At 36.6% G+C, this 23,810-nt stretch overlaps 2 protein-coding genes across 5 annotated transcripts in view; one reads left to right on the top strand and one right to left on the bottom strand.

Annotated features, from left to right (window-relative positions):
- Positions 1-1,703, bottom strand: part of IFT80 (intraflagellar transport 80) — a 113,844-nt gene extending 112,141 nt beyond the window's left edge. For 2 of the 4 annotated variants that reach the window (XM_060298471.2, XM_060298473.1), the window contains exon 1: positions 1,547-1,703. The gene's annotated coding sequence lies outside the window, so the exon portion shown is untranslated. The remainder of the gene's footprint in view (positions 1-1,546) is intronic. The other 2 variants (XM_030842388.3, XM_060298474.2) reach the window with 2 other exon arrangements.
- Positions 1,704-2,039: 336 nt separating this feature from the next.
- SMC4 (structural maintenance of chromosomes 4) overlaps positions 2,040-23,810 on the top strand; it is a 34,505-nt gene continuing 12,734 nt past the window's right edge. Inside the window, exons 1-13 of the mRNA XM_030842381.3 lie at positions 2,040-2,165; positions 3,292-3,435; positions 4,319-4,497; positions 4,867-5,058; positions 6,632-6,808; positions 13,895-14,059; positions 14,334-14,461; positions 14,934-15,074; positions 15,735-15,885; positions 17,601-17,765; positions 19,290-19,523; positions 21,323-21,508; positions 22,455-22,616. Coding sequence (XP_030698241.1) covers positions 3,297-3,435; positions 4,319-4,497; positions 4,867-5,058; positions 6,632-6,808; positions 13,895-14,059; positions 14,334-14,461; positions 14,934-15,074; positions 15,735-15,885; positions 17,601-17,765; positions 19,290-19,523; positions 21,323-21,508; positions 22,455-22,616 — 2,019 coding nt within the window. The 5' untranslated portion in view covers positions 2,040-2,165; positions 3,292-3,296. The remainder of the gene's footprint in view (positions 2,166-3,291; positions 3,436-4,318; positions 4,498-4,866; positions 5,059-6,631; positions 6,809-13,894; positions 14,060-14,333; positions 14,462-14,933; positions 15,075-15,734; positions 15,886-17,600; positions 17,766-19,289; positions 19,524-21,322; positions 21,509-22,454; positions 22,617-23,810) is intronic.

Below are 23,810 nucleotides of genomic sequence, written 5' to 3'. Positions count from 1 at the left end.
ATTATTCATCCTTAGCACATACCCTAATATGGTCAATGTCATAAACACAGCAGTACCAAATGCATATAGTGTGTGTGCTAGACAATCATAAACAATCCTATGAGGTAGGTATTATATGCCGGTTTTATAATAAAAAATCTCAGAGATTGATAAATTGAGTAAACTGTCTAAGCATGTAGCTAAAAAAATGATGAGATTTGGGACTCTTGTTATCTGTTACATCTTTCTACTACATCATGCTGTCTCCCATATACATAACTCAATTTGGTCTAGTCTTTGCTTTTTTCATGGTTAATATCTCTCCAACTCAGTTGTAATAGTGTTTTACAGACTGCAAAATTCCAAAAGATTCCAGATGTTTTCAAAGAGAACTGATTGCTACATTTTCTTGTACACCTACCAGCCAAATTTTTTTTTCACTAAGCTTTATTGTCTGTAGTTTGTCTTATGAAAACAATAATTTTTTTCAACTTATATTACCTCAAATATAAAGGTATATTACAATATCAAGTCAATGTTTATTCAAATCACACCAGTCTCCCAACCTCACCAAATTCTTACACTTGAGGGGAGTGTCCTCCACACCTCCTCTTGAGAAACACTGAACCTGAATATGCTCCTCAGGGCAAGAGTCATACTTACTTACTTAGAATGACAATGTAAATTCATTCATAAAGCAGATATACTGGGGCTTGAGTATGCCAAGTCCTAAGTCTACAAAAGTTAAAAGGGGGAATAAAAGAGGCTCCCAGTTCTCAATGTCAAGTACTTAAGAGTCGCTGAATAAATGCTTGTTGGACATAGTCAAATCAATTAATGGTTAACATTGTGAGGGATTAGGATCACGTTTGAGAATCTGATCAAAGTTCTGGGAACACTAACTCCCCAGAAAAATTCACAAGCACCCAGAATTTTGTATACGATTTCGGGGGCGGGGGGCGGGGAGGGGGAAGTGGAGAAGAGGTGGTGTGAACTCCTCTGAATTCCAATCACCTACCACCAGATCCACAAACTCCTGGCTAAAAACCTACTAGCAAAACTAAAAACCTACTAGCAAAACTAGATTCTCTGGGAACAGGTATACTTGCTTAATAATCCTGATTATGCCTGACAGTGCAATGTATACAAAAGCTACTTAAGAAATATTTGCTGATCAATAATTTTCTCATACCCAGACACCAGCAAATCGTTTCTTCCATTACAGAGTCTTTCAGACAAATGATTTTAAAAACGCGAAACCCCCTTTCACGAGTGACATTAATGACCTAACACCAATAATTCGAAATCATTATTTTGCTTTTCACTACACGATCATTCACCAATCCAGGTTTTCTCTTCTCCTTGTTACCCCTCTACTCCCTCCAAACTCAGGGCTTCCTCCTTTGCATCCCAAAAGCTACGTCCAGAGCCGCACCGCGCCCAGGGAGACGGAAAATAACTGATGCTCCACTCCGCACACACCCTCATAGCAGGGAAGGTGGATCCAGTAATGGCTACAACTTCCAAACCCTTTCCTCACCTCTCGCCTAGAAGTAAAGAGATTTACCTTAAGTGGCAGGAAAGCGGTGGCGATCGTACTCACAGAAGTGGGACCAGTTACCAAGAAGCCTCGGGCCTCTCTGTCACCATAGCGACTCCTAAGAGCTAAGCTCACTCCATCTTCCCGCGATACTTCCCTGCCGGGCGTCACCCGAGCAGGCCCTAGACCCCGCCCCTCAGCGAGCTCGCCCTCTCCTTAAGGGGCGTCATTGGACGACGGAGCTTTGCCTTTAGCTGTGGGCGGAGCCCCACTCTATTTTTTTTATCTTTTTCAAAATTCTCAAGGTTTTTTAAAAAATATTTTTTATAAGAGTGCTATTGCCGTAGGCCCACGGAAAACATTGTTTCGCTTTTCTTATTCACTTAATAGAAAACGTCCCCTGCCGCCTGGGTCCCGCCAGCAGTTCGCGCATGCGCGTAAGCCACCAGAAGATGGCGGCGATAATCGCCGCATTTTTTTCAAATTAGTGGTTCCCAGAAAGCATTGCGCGCATTTGTAACGAATTTCCGTTCGAGTTTGTATTTTAGGCGCCATTTTCGAGTGAAGGACCCGCAGCCGAAACACCGGTAGGAGAGGGGGGGTATGCAACCGTTTCCAACCTTGGTCTGAGTGGACTATCCGGCAGGTAAAATACTTCTTTTCCTGATCAGGTTGTCACACTCTTACTTCCTGTCCCGTCCGCGGGCTCCTGGAAAGTAGAGGCCTTGAGTTGGAGCAGCCGAAGTCTAGGCTGAGGCTGCCGCCGGGAGATTTCTCTCGCTGTCACCCCTCCCCCCTCGGCCGCTCCCCGGCAGTCGAGGCTCCCGCGCGCTTCTCCCGGGCGCCACTTCTCTGAGCTACATAAGCGTTGCTCAGGAGACTGGGGGCCCGGGGGGGGTGGTTGGGGGGAGCCTTTCAGCCTCGCGGACCTCTTCTCAGAAATCTCGGTCTTGGTCGGACTCTAGCGTGGCCCCCTGCCCGTCTCACTTCCCGCAAGGGACTAACCACCGGGTCTGAGCCCTTAACTGGTGACCTTTCGTAGTTTATTGTCCAACGGGATTCTGCCGCGGACCCCGGAGGGACAGACCCCTGCCACCTCAAGGCTATTGAACCGGAGCCGGCGCTGCCGGCTTCCGATTTGAAAATCGCGAGTGGTCGGACCCGGCCGGACTGTAGAGAGCAGACCTCAAAGACCCCGGGCCGTCCGCTGCGCCGAGGGCTAAATGGCGGGGAGAGGAAAGTGGGCGGCTCGCCGCCAGTTGGTTCTTCGCTGCTCTGGGAAGAGGTGATAGATAGCCCTTCAAACGAACTCTTGTCTTTTAGAATCTGTGCGTTTGCATCCCTAGCCCAGAGAGCGTGGGAATGTCCGCAAATGCTAGCGTATGGGAATTGCTTCGTTTAGAAATTACGTTAGAATAGTCTTTCACACTTATACTGTGGGCGGACGGCGGGGGTGCATTAAAAAGTAAAAAGAACCTAAGCAGTTGCTCTGTTCTTGCTTGATCCCCAAGCACGTCTAGGTTTTCCCACTTGCTTAGGACTTAAGAAAACGAATCCCGCCTTCTTGGCACTTGAGTTTTTTGTGCGTTCTTTCTCGAGGACCCGCTGGCGTTAGCGGGGTTTGACGACGGGGCTCTGGAAAACGGGTGGACGGAGTTTTCCCCGAGTGGGACAGGGTGGGGAGCTGAGCCCGTCTCACCGGGAGTTGGGGGGGGGAACGTACCGGCACTGGCCCGCGGCCCGACTTGCTCCCGGCTCTCCCTCGGCCCCAGCGACCATGCCCCGTAAAGGCACCCAGCCTTCCACCGCCCGGCGCAGAGAGGAAGGGCCGCCGCAGTCCCCGGACGGCGCCAGCAGCGACGCGGAGCCCGAGCCGCCTCCCGGCCGCGCGGGGAGCCTCGCGCCTGCCACCGCAGGTGAGTGGCCCTTCGCGACGTCGCGGGCAAGCGCGGGGGAGACCCGGGTGCATCCGCGCCCAACCCAGGACTGGCTGGTGTTCTTGGGCGCGGACAAGAGGGGCTGCGGGGTTGACATCTGAAGGTCAGGTAGAGCCGCTCAAGAAAGCGATTTGGCGATTTTCACAGATTAGACAATGTGCAATCGGTGTAACGGTGCCGGAGGGGATGGGGGCGAGTAAATAGCTTCAATTCTGAATTTCTGTTCATTGTCTTCTATTTCCACGGAAATCGACACGGTCAGCCAGGAGCTAGTGGACTGTTTTTCAGACAGAGTCAGCCTGACTAATAATAATGATGAAAAGTTTCTTGACCCTGTAACTTCACCTTCGTGGTCTTAAATTGCTAAGAGAAGATGATAATTTACTCGAAACTACCGTAGCTTTTGTGAGTCCAGGAACTGAATGACATGAAACCCCTGTGACAGTGTCTCTAGAGCTCGCGAGTGTCCAAAGTTAAGGTTCCAGGTGCTCACAGATACGGAGAGAGTTGGATCTAGAGCCTTAGGATTTAACCACCTGTTTAGACAGGGAGCAGGGAATCAAGTGGTTGTGGATTTCCCAGATTTGCATGACGATGTAGTGTTTCGGCTCCTAAAAGGTATATTTCTATAGGATTTTGTGACTGGTCGCATTTCTTTCAAGAATTTCTTTTTTGATAAAACCAAACCAAAAGATTCTCATCCCCTGTGAGTTTAGGATAATACTATATTTGAGTGAAAATACAGATTCCTAGGTTTCATAAATAACATCTCTCCAGAGATGAGCAGGCAGTAGTCCTCCGAACTAATTGCACTAATGCAGGCTTTTTTCCCCTTGTTTTCCCTTTCCTTTGACTGACTTAGAGACTCCAAGTGAGGAAATAGATAATAGAAGTTTAGAAGAGATTTTGAATAGCATCCCTCCTCCCCCACCTCCAGCAATGACCAATGAAGCTGGAGCTCCTCGTCTTATGATAACTCATATTGTAAACCAGAACTTCAAGTCCTATGCTGGGGAAAAAATTCTGGGACCTTTCCATAAGGTATTTGACCTTTTTAAAATAACTGTTGTAATGCGTCTTTATTATAAAATGTTTCAATTTTGTAGTTATTGTATTTATGCTGATGGATTAAAAATACGGTATGTTTCCTATGCTTTTAACAACTGAAATTAGCTTTTGTTTGGTTATCTTTTGGTACCTCTCTTTATAAAGTTTTCCACACTGAATAGAATTGGTGGGTTTTCTGTTTGAAAGGAGTATTTTCTCTTTAACTCTAAGAATGAATTTTGTAAAAAGTCTGAGTTAAAATTAGAATATGGTGTTATTTAAAGTGTCGAAGCTTGTGATATAAGAGACATGATATATGAAAACAGCTATCTTTAACTTTTTTTTTTTCCTGTTTTTATGCAGCGCTTTTCCTGTATTATTGGGCCAAATGGCAGTGGCAAATCCAATGTTATTGATTCTATGCTTTTTGTGTTTGGCTATCGAGCACAAAAAATAAGATCTAAAAAACTCTCAGTTCTAATACACAATTCTGATGAACACAAGGATATTCAGAGTTGTACTGTAGAAGTTCATTTTCAAAAGATAATTGATAAGGTAAGGGACTTTGTTTAATTATTTGCAACTTCAAGTAAGGAGCACAAAGGATTTCAACACGTTGCACATTTTATTATTTTTGGCTTAAATTGGCTCGTAAAAATTAGTATATGGTTAAAGCAGAACCAATATTTATTTCATTACCTCCATGACTATATTTTCTTTTTGAGGATTGGTGGTAGTGGCTGTTAAACTTAGAATATTAAAATTTTTAGCCAGGGAAAAGTGAATTATAAGTAGCTAATAATAATGCTTACCTTTTTGGTGTAAAACATTGAGCAGTTTTAGTATCCCGAGTACCAAGTAAGCATTCTTTTACTATAAATTTTGGATTCATTTTTAAAGTTATGTTTTTATTGCTTTCAGATAAGTTACCTAAACTTGAAAATGTTAAACAGTTTGACTAAGTTTACCATCTCCCGTATTTCATTTCGCATTAAATTTAATGTTACTAGTAGTCATCTGTATAGGTGGTACGAAAGAGCTTTGCTTCAGTTTGAAGTAAACTACCCTTTTAAAACAGGAAAGGGTAAGGTAACATGTTTGTTTTCTAGAAGAGGAGACAATTATAGGTAAAATGCCTATTTAGATTATTCACTTGGCTCTGTTGGTATTGGGGTTTTTTTTCTCTTCTATTTAATAATTAACTTTTGAAATACGTGGTTCAAAAATGACTGACTGGAACCTAAAAATGACGCCCAACATCACCAGTAGAAAACTAATTACATAATGAAATGAGGTTGTGATTTGGCCTCTAGGTCTTGTTTTGGTTTTGTTTTGTTTTTAATTTTAATATAAACAGCTTTAAATCTACATGGTGGTATATATTTTAATTTTGTTTCTTAGTGCTTTTCTATTGTACAGTTTCGGTTGGAAAGTAGATTGCCAGTAAATCAGATTTGATTCCATCGCTTATTAATTACACTTGATTTGTGTAAATTTTAAAAACCATGATTTCAAAATGACATAGATTTTAAAGGAAAGCAAGTTTTAATGTTAAACCAGATTTGCACTTCATTTTTTAAATTTGATTAAAAAAATAGGGGAATGTAGTTGTCAATTCTTTGCAATTTTTTTTTACCTTCAATTAATGACATTCTTCACCCAAAAAAGGAAAAAAACTAAGCTGTATCATCCAACTACTATACCTTCCTTCCATTTTCCTCAAATCATCTCTTGCAGCTTTTTTTTAATGGACTAGTAATCTGTCAACATGGTTTAATAATTTGGGTGAGTTTGTTTTGGATACAGTGGGTTTCTTGTGCCCCTTCATCAATTCTTTTCTCAGTCGAATATGATTTTAGGCTTGAAGGTGGGGTGTTTTCTTTTTTGTTTGTTTGGTTGCATTGACTTTTTGGGTTTTGTGATCTACGAGGAAGGAATCAAAGAACTTGAAAAATTATTTCTAATCTTAGCTAAGATTAATTCTAAGAACTATTGTCAGTTTATGTGCATATTCAATTGAAGTTCTTAAACCATAGAATTGGTTTCAGTATGAAGTGAGTGAAATTTGGAGCAAACCTCTGACTTAATACCAACAATTGTTTTCTGGTTTTGTTTTTCCTCAAAACAGGAAGGGGATGATTATGAAGTAGTTCCTAACAGTAACTTTTATGTATCCAGAACGGCCTACAGAGATAATACTTCTGTTTATCACATAAGTGGGAAGAAGAAAACATTTAAGGATGTTGGAAATCTTCTTCGAAGCCATGGAATTGACTTGGACCATAATAGATTTTTAATCTTACAGGTAAATTTATTAAAGATATTAGAGGTTCTCTCGTTCTTCCCCCACCCCTTTTTTTAAAAATAAAGTGTAAGGAATTTTTCCCTATTGGATGAATCCTGTATTTTTGAGGCCTTAAAGTACTGTAGCAGCACATCATGGTTTACATACTACAGTCAAGATGCGAATCATTATTTGCTGCTCTAGAAATTTAAGGAAATTCATTCAGAACTGTAATTTCATCATCATATGCTCATTTTATGTTTGGATGGACTGACATACTTGTTCCGCTCTAGCAGCACGTAAATATTGGCGTAGTAAAATAAATATTAAACACCAATATTATTGTGCTGCTTTAGCGTGACAGGGACATAGCAACTATTTATCATTTCTGTTTGTATTTCTTTTTAAAATAACATTTTAAATGAGATTTGTTATCTTTTAATAGTTCTTTACTTTTGTTCTTTGTCATCTCTACTAATATTATATACTCGAAAGAAAAAACTCTGTATACTTGGTGTTTCACAAATTTACCTGGGCACCTAACTGATTTAACTTTTTTTTTTTTTTTTGATGCTTAGAATGGTCAATTAAAAGCTTATTCAAGCTCTTTGTTTTGTTTCAAATGGCCTACTTGAACCACTTCTACTGGAAGATCAGAAAGTAACTGATATTTCATTCTTAAGTATCACAACTTTTAAAGTCTTTTTAAAGGGGTATAAAATTAAGTACCTGGTGTTAAGCTGATTTTTATTAGAAACCCTGTATTCTTTATCTGAGTAAAGATATTTTCTACCAGTGTTGTTTGGTAAGAAAAATTCCTTATCTTCTCTATGTCTTACCTTTCAAAAAAGTTCTTAGTGTAAAACATGGCTTTGTCAGACATATTAAAATTCCCTTTTGATTTGAGGCTATCTTCTTTTCCTTTGTCCTACCTACAATCACCAAGAGCATAATAATAAGAGGAAAACTATATTGTGATATAGAAATAGCTGCTAATATTCTTTAGTGTCCTGTACTACTGATTTTAAACTAACTTGGGAATTTTGGTTTGACACTAAAAGTTTAATTAGTATGACTGAGTGTTCCCAGTAAGAAACTTATAGTGTTAGTCTCTGTTTCCATTTTAGTCTATATTCTTCAACTGCTTTTTTTAAAAAAATGTTACTTTTAGACGTACATAGTGTATGTAGAAGGTAAAGAAATATTCTGGGATGACTTATATTAATATTTTCAGTTCATTTGTAATACTTCTATAACCCAAACTTATTTTAAAATGGATGTTGGGAAATCATCAGCAGATATATTTCTAAATAAGATTTGAATTTACATAAATGTGGGATTAAAGCTGTGTGTGTGTGTGTTTTAATCAGATTTAACTTTTATGGACTTTTTGTATTCTGGGATTTGATTTTGTTAATTATGGATTAAAGATGCCCCTTTAGAATACTAAATTTGATAGTGATACCATTTTGCAGGAACCTATCATTGTGTTTATCTTATTTGCTGTTTATTTACTGTCACGCAGGGATAATCAAAGTTTTACACCTGTGCATAGACTCATCAAAATAGGCTGCGTTTTAACCCTTGAAAGGGTGATTTTTTTTTCCCTTGATATTGCCTCTGTATACATAATTCAGTTAATAAAGGGAGCTAAATAAAGTAACTTCCCAAAGATGTAAATAAGAGTAGTTTTTAAGTTGTAAACTTTATATTAAATATGTGCTTCTTAAATGCCCAGGATGCTTAAGCCATTTGTCCTCATAATAATCTCAACCTTTTTATGTCATCATAATAGTTATGTTGTTTAAATCATTTTTAATACTGAGATGAACTTTCCACGTTAACAAATTGAATTCCGTTTGATTAAATTTACAGATAAGAGCCTTAGAAACTCACCTGTTAGGAAGAAGAAACAGGGATTGGACTAGATAGAACTAATGATGCCCTATTTAAAAGTTTGAGGGAAAGTGGCAGTGGTTTCTATGGATTTTTATTTAGTTCCTTATCAAAATCTTAGACTCCTGCACTAGAGATTTAAAGCATTTGAAGGTAAGTAAGAATGCAGTTTTCATTACCTTATCTCCCACTAAATAACATCTTAAAAACTAGCTGTGGTTTGGGAGGCTGGGAACTTGGAGACATCAGAATATCATCATCTAAGACATAAGTGATTACTTTGAATAAAATGTATAGGCTGTTTGGCCAGTGGTAGTGATTAACAACCTAAGAAATATAAATCCAGCTCAAGTGAAAACTTATTTTTAAGACTAAAAAGCACTAAAGTTTAGAAGTCCATAAGGGTAAACTTTTTTTTTTTTTAAGTATTTATAATGGTATAGTAGGGTCTTCAAGTAGGCAATTCTAGTATTTGAAGTCATTTAAAATTTCATCGTTGACTATTTGAATGAATTCCTAGTGAGTCACTATGCTGAGATGCTATAAATGATACAAAAATGGTAGAATTCCGTTTCTTGTCCTTAGAGGCACTTAATACACATGCCTTCCAAAAGTGTTAGATTATAATTGGCCGTTGTGCTTTTTATGTTTGTACATTTCCCTGTTTATATATACCTTGTTTGGGAGCTGTTGTCCCATTGTTGTAACTATAAGTGTAAACAAGTAGGGTTTTTTTTAGCTCTGTGTAGCATTTCATGGGTAGCTAGTTTTGTCACAATTTTCAACTTCATATGCTTTTTGTCTTCATATTATAAAATCTAAACTAAAATTTAAAACAACCAAAATTTTTTTCTTATTGTTTAGTAATTTGGAGATTGGATTAACTGAGATCTGAGTTGTTACCTAGTCATCTCTCCCTTTTTCTTTTCAGTATACTTCTAAGCCTGGCATGACATATAAACTTATTTGGATTCTGGTCTTTTAGCCTGTAGAAATAAGTCTGTGCTACATCAAAAGAATTTTAGCTTTATCAATAGTACTTTAGTTATCCAAAAGTGTCTTGTTCAACCGCCTCAACTGTATGAAAGAAAATAGGAAACTACCCCTAAGCATCCAAAATAGATAGCCAGCAGTTTACCTCCTAAAGCATTGTCCTTTCTGTTTATGCACTTAATTTAGACAGATACTAACCTCAGTCATTTGGTTTCTTGCCCTCTGTTAGTTCACAAAGAGCAATTAGAATAAAATTTATCAGAATAAGAGAAAGAACAATAACTTACATTACAGTGGAAAATGGAGAAAATAAAAATATTGCCAAGGCAAAATAAAATTTCAAAGCCTAGTAAATCTGGGCCATTTAGTTTTGATGCAAACACCCATATTTACCTTAAACCTTCAGGTCTTATTAGGAAAAAAGCTTTGTTATAGCTATATACTACAGTTTCCTGTGGTTCTTGCTTGCTAAAATTTGGATTCTGTTTCAATAAAGATAAGAAAGCATCGTACCTATTCATTCCTCTTAGATTTTTTATTATTTTTTTATTTTTTTATTTTTTGCAGTACTCAGGCCTCTCACTGTTGTGGCCTCTCCCGTTGCGGAGCACAGGCTCCAGACGCGCAGGCTCAGCAGCCATGGCTCACGGGCCCAGCCGCTCCGCAGCATATGGGATCTTCCTGGACCGGGGCACGAACCCGTGTCCCCTGCATCGACAGGCGGACAGTCAACCACTGCGCCACCAGGGAAGCCCTCCTCTTAGATTTTTAAGCTATATTCTTGTAAATTAGATTATTGAGGAATGCTATAAATGAATCACAATACCCTGGTTTGCCATCCACTTCAATACGGTATGGATTAGGCCTTGGATGTTATAAATATCCTCTTGAAATACGTTTGCTATTTTTATGTTACTTTAAAAAACCACAGATGGGGCTTCCCTGGTGGTGCAGTGGTTAAGAATCCACCTGCCAATGCAGGGGACATGGGTTCGAGCCCTGGTCCGGGAAGATCCCACATGACACAGAGCAACTAGGCCCGTGTGCCACAACTACTGAGCCTGCACTCTAGAGCCCGCGAGCCACAACTACCTAGCCTACGTGCCACAACTACTGAAGCCTGCGCACCTAGAGCCCATGCTCCACAAGAAGAGAAGCCACCACAATGAGAAACCTGTGCACTGCAACAAAGAGTAGAAGCCAGCACACAGCAATGAAGACCCAATGCAGCCAAAAATAAATAAATTTATTTTTTAAAAAAAACAAAACCACAGATGGTATTTCCACAGTTGCCTAGTATCTCTGATATAGTGTGAATATAAATTAAAACATAGGAAGTTACTAGTAAACAACAGTGAAAAAAATTGTTTAAAACCTTGTTTAGTATACTTAAGCTATAGAAAATAGAAATAACCGTGGGGGGGCCTACAAAACTTTGCCAGCTTCAGATGGTAGCATATAGCAACTTGAAACTTTTTTTTTTTTTGTCTCATCATGCTACCACTACTTGTGATTTGGAGCTTTGAGTGGTAAGGTGACTTTTAAATTCAGGGTGATGCTTTAAAATTATTTCTGAAATGTGTTGAAGGTATTTCCCTAAAACTATATTCTATAATTTCACATGGAATAGGTACATTTTCTGAAATATGAGTGGTCCTCTAAGCAGACTGTCTACCCACAGATTATACATGAAATGACACAAAATGGAAAAAGAACGAAGAAAACAAATAGTAGCAGGTAGTAAGGCAGAGGACATCAAGGAACAGAACCACAAAAAGGTCCCAGGTTGTCATTGAAATACCACAACAGTCCTAATTGTCACATGACAGGTAGAAGGCTAAATGTTCTAATAACCTGTTGATTCAATAGTGCTAATCTGATAATAACCGGTTTTTTCGTTTGTTTTTTGTTTTTAATGAATACCATATAATAAAACTGAATGTTATATGGGACTTGAGGTGCAACTATGTTGATTCATAAACGTCCTTGTCTTTCACTTGAAAATGTTTTTTTCTACTGGGCAACCTTGTTAGAATGAAAAGAAATCAGAGCTGTATATCCTTCATTTTAATTGGAAAGGGAGGAACAAGTAACCAAAAACAAGCAACCACTATGCTTTATTCAAAGCTAGGCAGTCTCCTAATGGTGGTAATCCATCTCTTCAATAAGTAATTTGGCCAGGAAAAGTGTGATGCCTTTAGGAATATTTTTATCATTCTTACACCAAATCATAACTTCTGGTTATCTGAAAAGTGTATACTTAAATAATACCTTATAGTGATTTGACGCGGACATGTAAGTTCTCTTGGCATGGTTTTCCATTTTTCTTAAAATAAGTGTTCAGATATTCAAATTGAATTCGGTAGAATGTTAGACTATCAGGTGTCAGATATTTGGATTGTTAAACACTAATACAAAAAAGTTAAACTGACTACGTCCAGATCAGTGATTCTCAGCTGGGGGTAGTGTTGCATCCTCACCCCCAGTACATTTAGCATTGTCTGGAGATAGTTTGGGCTGTTACAGCTGGGGGAAGCCTGATGCTGCTGATATCTAGTGGGTAGAGGTCCCAGATGTTATTAAACATGCTGTGATACCCAGCCTAGCTCCCCACAACAGAGTATTCAGCCCAAAATGTCAGTAATGTTGCTGTTGATAAACCCTGTCTAGATAACAACTGAATAAGTCTCTTGGCTTCTTCAGTGGCTGGAGTCCCTGTTGTAATCTAAAGCTTTGGACACTCTGCCAGGCTTAAATCCTGTCTGAAACTTAAAATTGTTATGAAAATATTTGGAAAAAACTGATAATTGAAAGCAGAATAAAACATTTTATATAAATAGCTACATATTTTAAACGCTAATATTTAGTTAAAACTAATTCATACATACCCACGGTTGCAGAGAAATCTAAAAAATAACAGGCTCTTAGGATAGCATTTCAGTTTGTATTTTATAATCATGTCCTGTTGTCAAAGTACAGAAAAGTGATCATCTGTAAAAAATGTTTAAAATTATGCCCTTTAGTGAGTAGATTTTTTTTTTACACGGAATCTTAGTTCCCCGACCAGGGATCGAACCCATGCCCCCTGCAGTTGAAGTGTGGAACCCTAACCACTGGACCGCCAGGGAAGTCCCTAATGAGTAGATTTTAAAATAAGCTGTTTTATCTTTTCTTTTATCTTTAAATTTTTTTACCTTGTATAATTATGTTGAGGATTTTGGTAAATATGATGCTTTGTCATTAGCAAGTTTTACCCCAGATTTTTAAGGTTCATTCACAAATACATATTGTAGATATTTAAATTGAGAAAGACTATATGCTTTTTTTAATATATAATTTAAAAAGATTTTTTTCAGTCTTTGCTATCTTGCAGAAATAAAGGGGTATTTTTTTTTTCTATTTGTCCCTTTTCTTCTGTTGCAATAATATAGAGTACAAGCAGGCTACTGGTGTGAAGTAAAGTAGCAGCAGTTTGCCTTAGCATTGTTCAGACAAAATTTTCTTCCCCATCAAACTAAATGGCTCCCTGGCAATCAGCCTTGAAAGTTACTGATTGTGAATTTTTTTCTTCTTTTCTCTTTGTAATTAAACTGCGTAAATACAAATATATAATGTTAATCTAAAATTTTAATTATAGTTCAAAAGTTGTTGTAATAACGATTGCAAGCAAAAGTTTTCCAGTGTTGTATGTACCAGGATCTTTAGTTTCCAGTCAGTTGGATTTCTTCTATTAATATTATTACCATGAGAAATGGTAATATTTCCTTTTTCATTTAATGGTCTTGTTTTTAGAAAGTTACAGCATTAAGTTTGAGACATTCTTACGAAGCCCAGCGCTTGCTGAGGAACTCATAACACCAGGTTTATAGAGAAACCTTAATGATACTAACCATCTTGGGACAGGATTCCTACAGTTTAACCGTGAAGGGTCTTTTTGAAAATTCTGTTTTAGAATAGGAGCTATAATTCTGTTAGTAGTTGAAAATGTTCCCACAGTGATTTAATTGTAGATTGTATGAATACTTTGCTGAATTTTGCTTAAAACCCTTAAGAGTATCAGTGGAGAGAACATTTTTACTTTTATTAAATGTCTTTAAACACTGATTTAAATCATTTAGTTGTTCATTACTGTTGGATTTGTTCATTGTTTCTAGTTCTCACTTAAGGTTGATGTTGCTAAACATATGCAATGAGTGTGAAATATTACTTTTTTTAAAGGGTGAAGTTGAACAAATTGCTATGATGAAACCAAAAGGCCAGACTGAACATGATGAGGGTATGCTTGAATATTTAGAAGATATAATTGGTTGTGGACGGCTAAATGAACCTATTAAAGTCTTGTGTCGGAGATTTGAAATATTAAATGAACACAGAGGAGAGAAGGTGAATCTTCTGTAGACTTTAGTTGTATTGTAAACCAGAATGTTTTCTGTATTAACTAATTTTACTGAGCTAGATATTCAAGTTATAGTCATAATTATTCAGGCAGAGTTTAGTGTTTTAGGTTGAATTTTATATTTTTCTTATTGGCATTTTAGAGGAACACTGTTATATTAATGTAGTTTATATGTTTTTTTATCTAATGTTGGCATATTTTAAATTCAGATTGCTCAAATACACTTCATATGAACAATCTCTACACTTTTAACTTTTGTAGTTAAACAGAGTTAAGATGGTGGAAAAGGAAAAGGACGCCTTAGAAGGAGAGAAAAACATAGCCATTGAATTTCTTACCTTGGAAAATGAAATATTTAGAAAAAAGAATCATGTTTGTCAATATTACATGTAAGTACCTTAATTTATCAATTTTTGTATTAGTTTCTGGCAGTAAGTCTAAGCCCTTCTCTTTTCCCATGTTAGAGAAATGTGAAAACTGAAGTTAAAAAAATTCTAAAACTTGCTTTATGTGATGAATTCATTAAATTAGGGTTGTTTACCATAGTATCGAAGTTGACTTTTAAGTATCGTACTTTAAGTTGGGAGGTCGGTTCACAAGTATTACTATGCTTAATAGTTTTACATATACATTCTTTTGAATTCATATAATAGCAGATCTAATTTTGTTTATGTGGAGCCTATTTTTATTCCTAATTCTAGCCTTGACCCTAGGTTGGTTCCCCCTTCCCTGTCAGTAATCCTAGGTAATTGTTAATTGACTGTGGTTAAGAATACTTTAGAAACAGCTGATTTTACTAAAATAGAGAATTTTAGAAATGGTATTTTAGGATCTCTGATATCTTTTTTTTCCTCTCTCTAGTTATGATCTGCAGAAACGAATTGCTGAAATGGAGACTCAAAAGGAAAAAATTCATGAAGATACCAAAGAAATTAATGAGAAGAGCAATATACTGTCAAACGAAATGAAAGCTAAGAATAAAGATGTAAAAGATATAGAGAAGTAATAATCTTTTGGAAAGTACTAAAAGTATTTAGATTATTTAGTTACATTTTATTGCATGTATGTGTGTGTGTCTGTATATAAACTTACTGCCAGCACATGCGTGTAATACATTTGCCAGCATATAAAATGGTCTCCTTTTGCAAACAAAAAACTTAATTGACTTACATCTAGTTGATGATGATTATCACATATTTGACTGCCCAACACTGGTCTTAAAATAATGCAGGCTGCTACCCCCTAGTGGCAGAACATAATAACAAAACATCGTAGCAAACAAGCATTTAACCTGACAGGTTAGTTGTCTTAAAAGTTTTCTCATTATCTTTCTCATATCAGTCTTCAATGACACCAATATCCCTTACCTATGCAGTTTTCTTTTTTATTCTTTCAAATGAGTTTTGCTTATTTTTTATGGTCAAATTTTTCTATACCTAGACATCATAGTGATTATTTCCAATCCAGCTTAGAAGGACAAAATAACTCCTATAGTCACACATTTTAACAGCTCCTTCAAATATGGGTGGAGGAGAGGGTCAGCTTGAAACAGGATCCTACCTTATAAGAACTTGGATACATTTATAACCAGGCAAGGTATATAAGGTGGCTTTAAAATATCAGAATATCCAAAATAGTGACTGAATTTTCTTACTTTGCTAGGAAGCTGAACAAAATTACAAAATTTATTGAGGAGAACAAAGAAAAATTTACAAAACTAGATTTAGAAGATGTTCAAGTTAGGGAAAAATTAAAGCATGCTACAAGTAAAGCCAGAAAACTGGAAAAACAACTTCAAAAAGATAAAGAAAAGGTAAGTTATAGGGGAGAAATTCTTAAAATTTCAGGTTTGAATATCACATGTAGTTTTTATTATTTTTCATGAATGTTCTTGGCCCATACTACCTAAGAGAATGAGTTGGGATTCTGAATGTTAAGTGTTTCAGGATTTATCTCAACCTGATTTTTCCCCAAAGGGAAATCCTGTATCCATTGACTTTGAGTTTTAGAGCTTATGTTTCTGATATACATTGTTGGCAAAATATTTACCAAATCAGCAATTCTATTTTGGTGACAATAATTTTCTTCTTCCTAGAGTGTATGATTTAAAGAGATGTTTTTGGCTACATATCATAGATTTTTAAAAATAGTACCTTTGTCTGCAGAAATCAAGTTAAGAGTATCAGCAGTTTTCCCTTAAAAGGGAGGGAAGGAGAAGTTCATAATTTACAGCAAGTGGTTGATTAGCTAGACTGAGGTTTCAAAAAAAGAAAGATGAGGTTTAGACCAGAATGCCTAACTTGCTAGGAGCCAGACTAATAAATCAATTAATTTGGGGTGTTTCAAACTATATTCATAGTTTAATCAGATATTAATAGGTGAGACACATAAAGCCTCTCCCTTCAAAAAAGTTTTGTACCGGGCTTCCTGGTGGCGCAGTGGTTGAGAATCCGCCTGCCAGTGCAGGGGACACGGGTTCGAGCCCTGGTCTGGGAAGATCCCACATGCCGTGGAATAACTAAGCCCGTGTGCCACAGCTACTGAGCCTGTGCTCTAGAGCCCGTGAGCCACAACTACTGAGCCCACGTGCCTAGAGCCCGTGCTCTGCAACAAGAGAAGCCACTGCAATGAGAAGCCTGCGCACCACAACGAAGAGTAGCCCCCTGATCGCCACAACTAGAGAAAGCCCACGTGCAGCAACGAAGACCCAACGCAGCCAAAAATAAAATAAATTTATTTAAAAAAAAAGTTTTGTACCATATAATTACATGGTAATTATAAGACAGGCTCTGCTTCAACTTGTAAGCATTTTCTGAATGCATTTGTTCACAAAATGCTTTATGCTCAGTACAGTAACACATCTATGTGAATCAGTGTTTGAGGGACACCATTTTGGGAAATGTTTTTCTCTGGTAATAGATAATCAGAATAAACAAAATAGCATGGATTTGATAGAAACCCCTGATTTGGGCAGATTAAGCCAAATGTAACTGTAGTAGAGATAATTAGCCTTTAGGAATCAACTGTGGAAAAGTGATAACTGCTGGAAGGTATTAATGGAATAAAATATTAGTCCTATGTGGTGACTCTGGAAGGGTAAAGTTAGGAAAGATCTTAAGATTTGAGGGAAACTAGGGGTGTATGAGTAATTTGTGGTAAGTTGTAATGTACTTTGAAGGGTACTTCAGGGAATTCCGTGTACTCAGACCATATTCATAGGTGAAGAAGGATAATTACAGCCTAAAGTTGGAGCAGAAGGAAGATCTGCTCAGCGAGGAAGAATTGTTCTCCATAAGGAATCAGGAATTCGTAGAATTAGTTTTACCATTAGACTGAGAGAACATAGAAATTGCAGCAGATGATTAAGGAAGTACTTGCTAAAATTAGCTGCTTTAAACTTAATTACAGTGAAAACCGCAAAGATCTAGAAGATCCTGAGAAATGCTTTTAAATAAGCCAAATATTGATGGTGTTGGATAGCCTAAAGGTACATGCTTCTAGTAACTTTAATTTGTTTTATAATCTTAGGTTGAAGAATTTAAAAGTATACCTGCCAAGAGTGAGAATATCATAACTGAGACAACAACTAGAAATAATGCCCTTGAGAAAGAAAAAGAAAAAGAAGAAAAAAAATTAAAGGAAGTTATGGATAGCCTTAAACAGGAAACACAAGGGCTTCAGAAAGAAAAAGAAGTAAGATTTCTTTATCAATTGGCATATATTTTGGTGGCTTTTTTTTTGTTAATCTTGAAGATTGTTTTTATAGTAATATTAAAAAATGAACTGTTAGAGGAAAAAGTTTGGACTTTTAATATCTACCATTCCTAAAGATGGTTAGCCTAGACTCTTCCCCTTTCTTGTTGTTTGCTTTCTCGTTTTAAAAAAAAAGTTAACGAGAACTTACAGTGGTAGAAGAAAATACTCATCAAATACTTTGTTTTATGTGCAGTTCTTCGTTACACATTGACTTCATCATCAAATTTTCTTTTTCATCTTCTCTTAAATTATTTTCTTGGTAATTTATTGGTTACTACCTATAAATGCTTGGGATCACACTAACCGTAGATGACATCTCCTTTCTTTGCTTCTGTAGCTCTTCTGTAATAGTTTTAACCATGGCTCATGTGTCAGTTCTTGGCTCAAATCCTAGGTCAATCCCTTATTATCTCTGAACTCAGGTTATGTCTCCAAGTTATCTTCCTCAAAATGCGGAAGAAAATATTACCCATCTTGTGAATCTTTGTGAAAATAAAATGTGTGTTTACTTACATAAAGTGCCTAGAAAGTAAGGAATTAATAAATATTAGCTACTACATTATGTTAGCACTTCCCTAAAGCAAGAGTGTGAGATTGTCTCATTGATATGTCTTGTCTCCCCAGCAAGAGTATAAGCACAGAGTTTAGCTATCTTTGTTTATATTCACCACAGCCTTTTAGACAACACTGAGCATGTTAAATAGATATTTAATAGATGACAGTAATTGAGTTGAATTGACTTAACGTTACTTAAGTCAGTTACATAAGACCTTTGTTAATTATACCTCCATGAAGTGTTTTGGAGTTTCTTTACGGACTAAATTGATTCTGTTTTGAAATATGGGCATGTTCTAATATCATACTATATTACTGGGCCAATGCTTTGTATGTGAAATAAAAGGGTTAGGCTTTTGTAAGGGCTTTTCTTATTCCATTATTCTAATAAGTAGGTCCTTTCTACACAGTCAACTACAGTAGTCCAAAATTTCTACTCACTCATCAAATTATGACTTGTGTTGGGGATTACCTCACCTTACCTCTAAAACTTAAAAAGATTTCCAACATAAATATACTTGAGGAAACTTTCTGCTGAGTAGTCCTTACACCTTACCATTTTAGGTAAGGTAATGTGGAAAGACCATGGAATCGATTTCAGATCCACATTTTTGTTCTCTTTCAACCACTCCTTCTTTGTCATTTTAATCTCTAAATTGAGATACTAGATATTCGTATGGTATCTACCTTGTTAAGCTCTTGTGAAATCAGTTGGGAAAAGACAGTATACCATGAACATTCACAACTGGGCAAAAACTGTTAGTCCATTCCACTTGTGAGATTTATTTCTGTATATTGTGCTTGTAGAATCTATTAAGTTAAATTCAAAATGAATGGTTTCCATTTCAGTTTAGGTTTGAAAACACATATATTTCGGATTTAATGGGGTCTATCATATTTTAACAGAGTCGAGAGAAAGAACTTATGGATTTCAGCAAATCAGTAAATGAAGCACGTTCAAAGATGGATGTAGCCCAATCAGAACTTGATATCTATCTCAGTCGTCATAATACCGCAGTGTCTCAATTAAGTAAGGCCAATGAAGCTCTAATGGCAGCTTCTGAGACTCTCAAAGAAAGGAAAGCTGCAATTGGAGATATACAGGCAAAACTCCCTCAAATTGAACATGAACTAAAGGAGGTAAATCTTCTTCTGTATTTCATCTGAACATTGTTTATGAACCCTAGTTTTATTTATTTTTATATTTACATATATTTTTTTAAATCTCAACATCTTTTTTTTTTGGCTGCGCTGAGTCTTCGTTGCTGCGCACAGGCCTTCTCTAGTTGCTGCGAGTGGGGGCTCCTCTACGTTGCGGTGCGCGGGCTTCTCATTGCGGTGGCTTCTCTTGTTGCGGAGCACGGACTCTAGGCGTGTGGGCTTCAGTAGTTGTGGTGCACAGGCTTAGTTGCTCCGTGGCATGTGGGATCTTCCCTGACCAGGGCTCGAACCCGTGTTCCCTGCATTAGCAGGCGGATTCTTAACCACTGTGCCACCAGGGAAGTCCTGATCTCAACATCTTAAGTGACTGGTACATAGATATTTTTGTTGTTATTGTTTAGTGTAATCTTTCCGAAAAGAATGGGGTTAATATTTCAGTATTCTATCTGATACGAATCGAGACTATCAAGAAGCTGCATTCTCCCTTCAAGTGTCAAACAGCAAATAATATCACTGCTGCCACCATTATTTCCCATTATAAAAATTTAAACAGAAGAAAGTTTTTTGTTTCCCTAAATCTAAGTGTAGACAACTTCGGCAATGGTAAAGGAAAATCACAAATAAGTGTAAGTGTGTGTGTGAACAAATATGCAAGTCAACTATCTTAGTGTATTTTTTTCTGTTTTTGAATTTATGAATGTAGTTTTCTTTGTTGGGACTGCAAGTTGTTAAACTAATCAAGACATCTGGCTTATTAGCTCATCCACGTCCTCTGCTATCCTTGAGTGAATTAGACATCTAAGGAATTTCATAACTTTAATCTCAAAAGCATCATTAGGCAAGATGGCAATAGAAAATGCTGCTTGGAGAGAAATTACACTGAAAATGAAGTCTTTTTCATTTTAGTAAATGCACGCCGCTTGGTCATCAGAGAACTTAATGGCCGTATAGAATTTAAATGTAAACTTAAGTTATATTCAGTGACTACTTCTATCTTCCTTATGATTCAGTTTATTTTTGGATAAATTAAATCTGCAACTTGAGCTTTTATCAATACTTTAAACCAGTGTGACTGGTAATAGAGGTAATAATTTAAAGCCAGGAAGTGAAGGAGAATGTCAGAAAAATGGCTGCACTAACTTGGAGATTGAGAAACTGAGAATTAGGCTTTTTGTGTGCATGTGTGTGGTTCCTCTTCTTGGCAGCCTGACGTTTTTGTTTAGCAATAGTAGTGTTCACTCATCATGCTCTCCTTCATTTCAGAGCTATGCTTTTTTTGTTCTTTGTTTTCCTTTATTTAATTAGATATAATAATATATGCTATATAATACTATATAATAAATCTCCTTTTATTTAAAAAGCAAGGCACAGTGTAATCATAGCCCTGCCCGGTCACCCATAACTAGAGTCCTGTATTGAGGTCTGTTTTTGATTAGTGTAAGAATATAAGAATTAGGACACATTTATGCCTAACTGTGTGGTGCCAAACTGGGATTTCCACAACCCTAACTCCTCTAGCTCTAGCAGTCAGTGCACTGCTCCTAGGTCTATATTGTGTTTATATTCCTTATTATTGACCCAGATAATTTCTGCCCCCTTTAAAACAGAAAACCCATCCATATTTTTCAAAATCAAACCAACAGTTGCAATGTGACAGCTTAGTCCTGGTTCAAGTGTTGATTATTGGCCTTTCCTTCTTTTTTTAGGTATTACAACTAATTCTATACTGTGATAGGGTGTAACCTTCTGGGATTCATTTTCTTTATTTTCACCTTTAGAAAGAAAAACAACTTCAAAAACTTACACAAGAAGAAATAAATTTCAAAAGTTTGGTTCGTGATCTTTTCCAAAAAGTTGAAGAAGCGAAGAGTTCCTTAGCAATGAATCGAAGTAGGGGGAAAGTCCTTGATGCAATAATTCAAGAAAAAAAATCTGGCAGAATTCCAGGAATATATGGAAGATTGGTAAAGTAAATTTATTTGTAAATGACTATACATTTTTCTCAGATGTTATAATTTTCTTACCTTGACTTAACTGTATATTGTCTCTGTACATAAAATAACATTTACTTTTGTTTCTTTTAAAGGACTTTCATTTTTAAACATTTTGCTCTTACACTCAGGCATGATAAAATTCTTTGTGGTATGTATTTGTTCATGTTACAGATAGTTTGGGGTTTTTTTTTAATTTTGTATAATTATAGTCATTTTAAGAAAGTGATCCAACTCTAGTGATAAACTTAACAAACTCCTTTTTTCTTTTTTTAAAAAAATAAGAACTTGATAAATTATATTCTGGGTTTTATACCATTATACTAAAGGTTGTGGCTAGAGTTTAGGAAAATCAACAAGGGATGATGTCAAAACCCAAGGCTAGGGATAGTGGGTACCTGAAGCCTGAGTTGAGCCTGAAGAAGGAAGGGAGCTGTGGCCAGCTAGAAGGTGGCTGGAAGGAAATGGGGATAGCTTATGTATTAATAGACTGAGAAGCAGATTTACATAATCTTAAATGGCTTTCAATAATTCAGAGTTTTATTATTCTATAAGTTATTTTGCTTATAATACTTTTAGGTTTCAAATTTTCACACTATACATTTTTATTTACATGCAGTGAAAACAGTTCTCTCATTTTGTGCTCATTAAAAATTCAAACTCTGTATATCCATAAGTTTTTTTTTTAAGGTAGATTAAAAATTCTAGTAGTGATTGCCTTTGCAGAAGAGAAAGGTTGAATGTGAGGAACACTTAAATTTTTCACTGTGTACCCTTTTTGTACTGTTTAAAACCATACGTGGGTATAGTTCAGTTAAACACAACTTGAAAAATCTATATGAATTACTAATAAAATGATCCTGTGCCTAATTCCTTGCTGATTGTGCATTGATTTTTCCCCCCTCTTCTCAATTATTAGGGGGACTTAGGAGCAATTGATGAAAAATATGATATTGCTATTTCATCCTGTTGTCATGCATTAGACTACATTGTTGTTGATTCTATCGATACGGCCCAAGAATGTGTAAACTTCCTTAAAAGACAAAACATTGGAGTTGCAACCTTTATAGGTTTGGATAAGGTGGGTATTCATAATCTACCTGTAATTTAGTTTTTAAGTGCCAAGTGTTTTTTGATTTTGAATCCTAGCTTTTTTTTCATAGTTATTTAAGTGAACACCTGATAGGTTTTGAGGATTATATTAGGCTCTGGGGTTACATGGTTGTGAAAAAAAATCCTCTACTGCCTCCCCTAAAGGAATATACATTCCAATGTTACAATGATTGGTAGTTTGCATTTCTAACTTCCATCATCAATAACTACTTTAAAAAAAAAAAAAGAAAGAAACACTTACTGAGATACAATTCACAACCATAAAATTCATTATTTTAAAATACGTAGTTCAGCAGGTTTTAGTACATTCACATGGTCTGGATTGTTCAATCATGACCACTGTCTAATTCCACAATATTTTCATCACCCCAAAAGAGGAACCCCATACACATGAGGAGTCACTACCCCTATTCTCCCACCCCTCCATCCCCCTGCAACCTTTAATCTACTTTTTGTCTCTAGATTTACATATTATGGACATTTTGTATAAATGAAATCATATAATATGTAGCCTTTTGTGTATGGCTTCTTTAACTTACTTTTCAAAGGTCATCCATGTTGAGACTTCCCTGGCGGTCCAGTGGTTAAGACTCCACACTTCCACTGTGGGGTGCGTGTTCAGTCCCTGGTCAGGGAACTAAGATCCTGCACGCCTCATGGTGTGGCAAAAAATAAATAAATAAGTTCCCTCTCTTCTCTTTGCAGGGGGTGGGGCTAATACATGTGTATCAGCACTTCATTCCTTTTTACTGCCGAATGATATTCCATTATATGATGTAGCACAGTTTGTTTATTCATCAATTGATGGACATTTGGGTTGTTTCCATGTTTTGGGTATTATGGTTAATGCTGCCATGAACATTCCTGTACACAGGTTTTTGTACGACATCTTTTCATGTGCTTATTTATTGGCCATTTGTTTATCTTTGGAGAAAAATCTGTTCACATTCTTTGCCCATTTGTTAATTGGTTTGTCTTATTGTTGAGTTGTAAGAATTCTTTATATATTCTGGATACAAGTCTCTTGTCAGGTATGTAATTTGCAAATGTTTTCTCCCATTCTGTGGGCTCTCTTTTCACATTCTTGATGGTGTCCTCTGAAGCAAAAAATTTAGATAGAAGTCCAGTTTATTTTTAGTTCCTTGTATTTTGGGTGTCATAT

The sequence above is a fragment of the Globicephala melas genome, chromosome 4 (assembly GCF_963455315.2).
Source record: "Globicephala melas chromosome 4, mGloMel1.2, whole genome shotgun sequence".
NCBI classification, from domain to species: Eukaryota; Metazoa; Chordata; class Mammalia; order Artiodactyla; family Delphinidae; genus Globicephala; species Globicephala melas.
The sequence above is the reverse complement of the archived record's forward strand: the minus strand, read 5'-3'. Positions and strand labels throughout refer to the sequence as shown.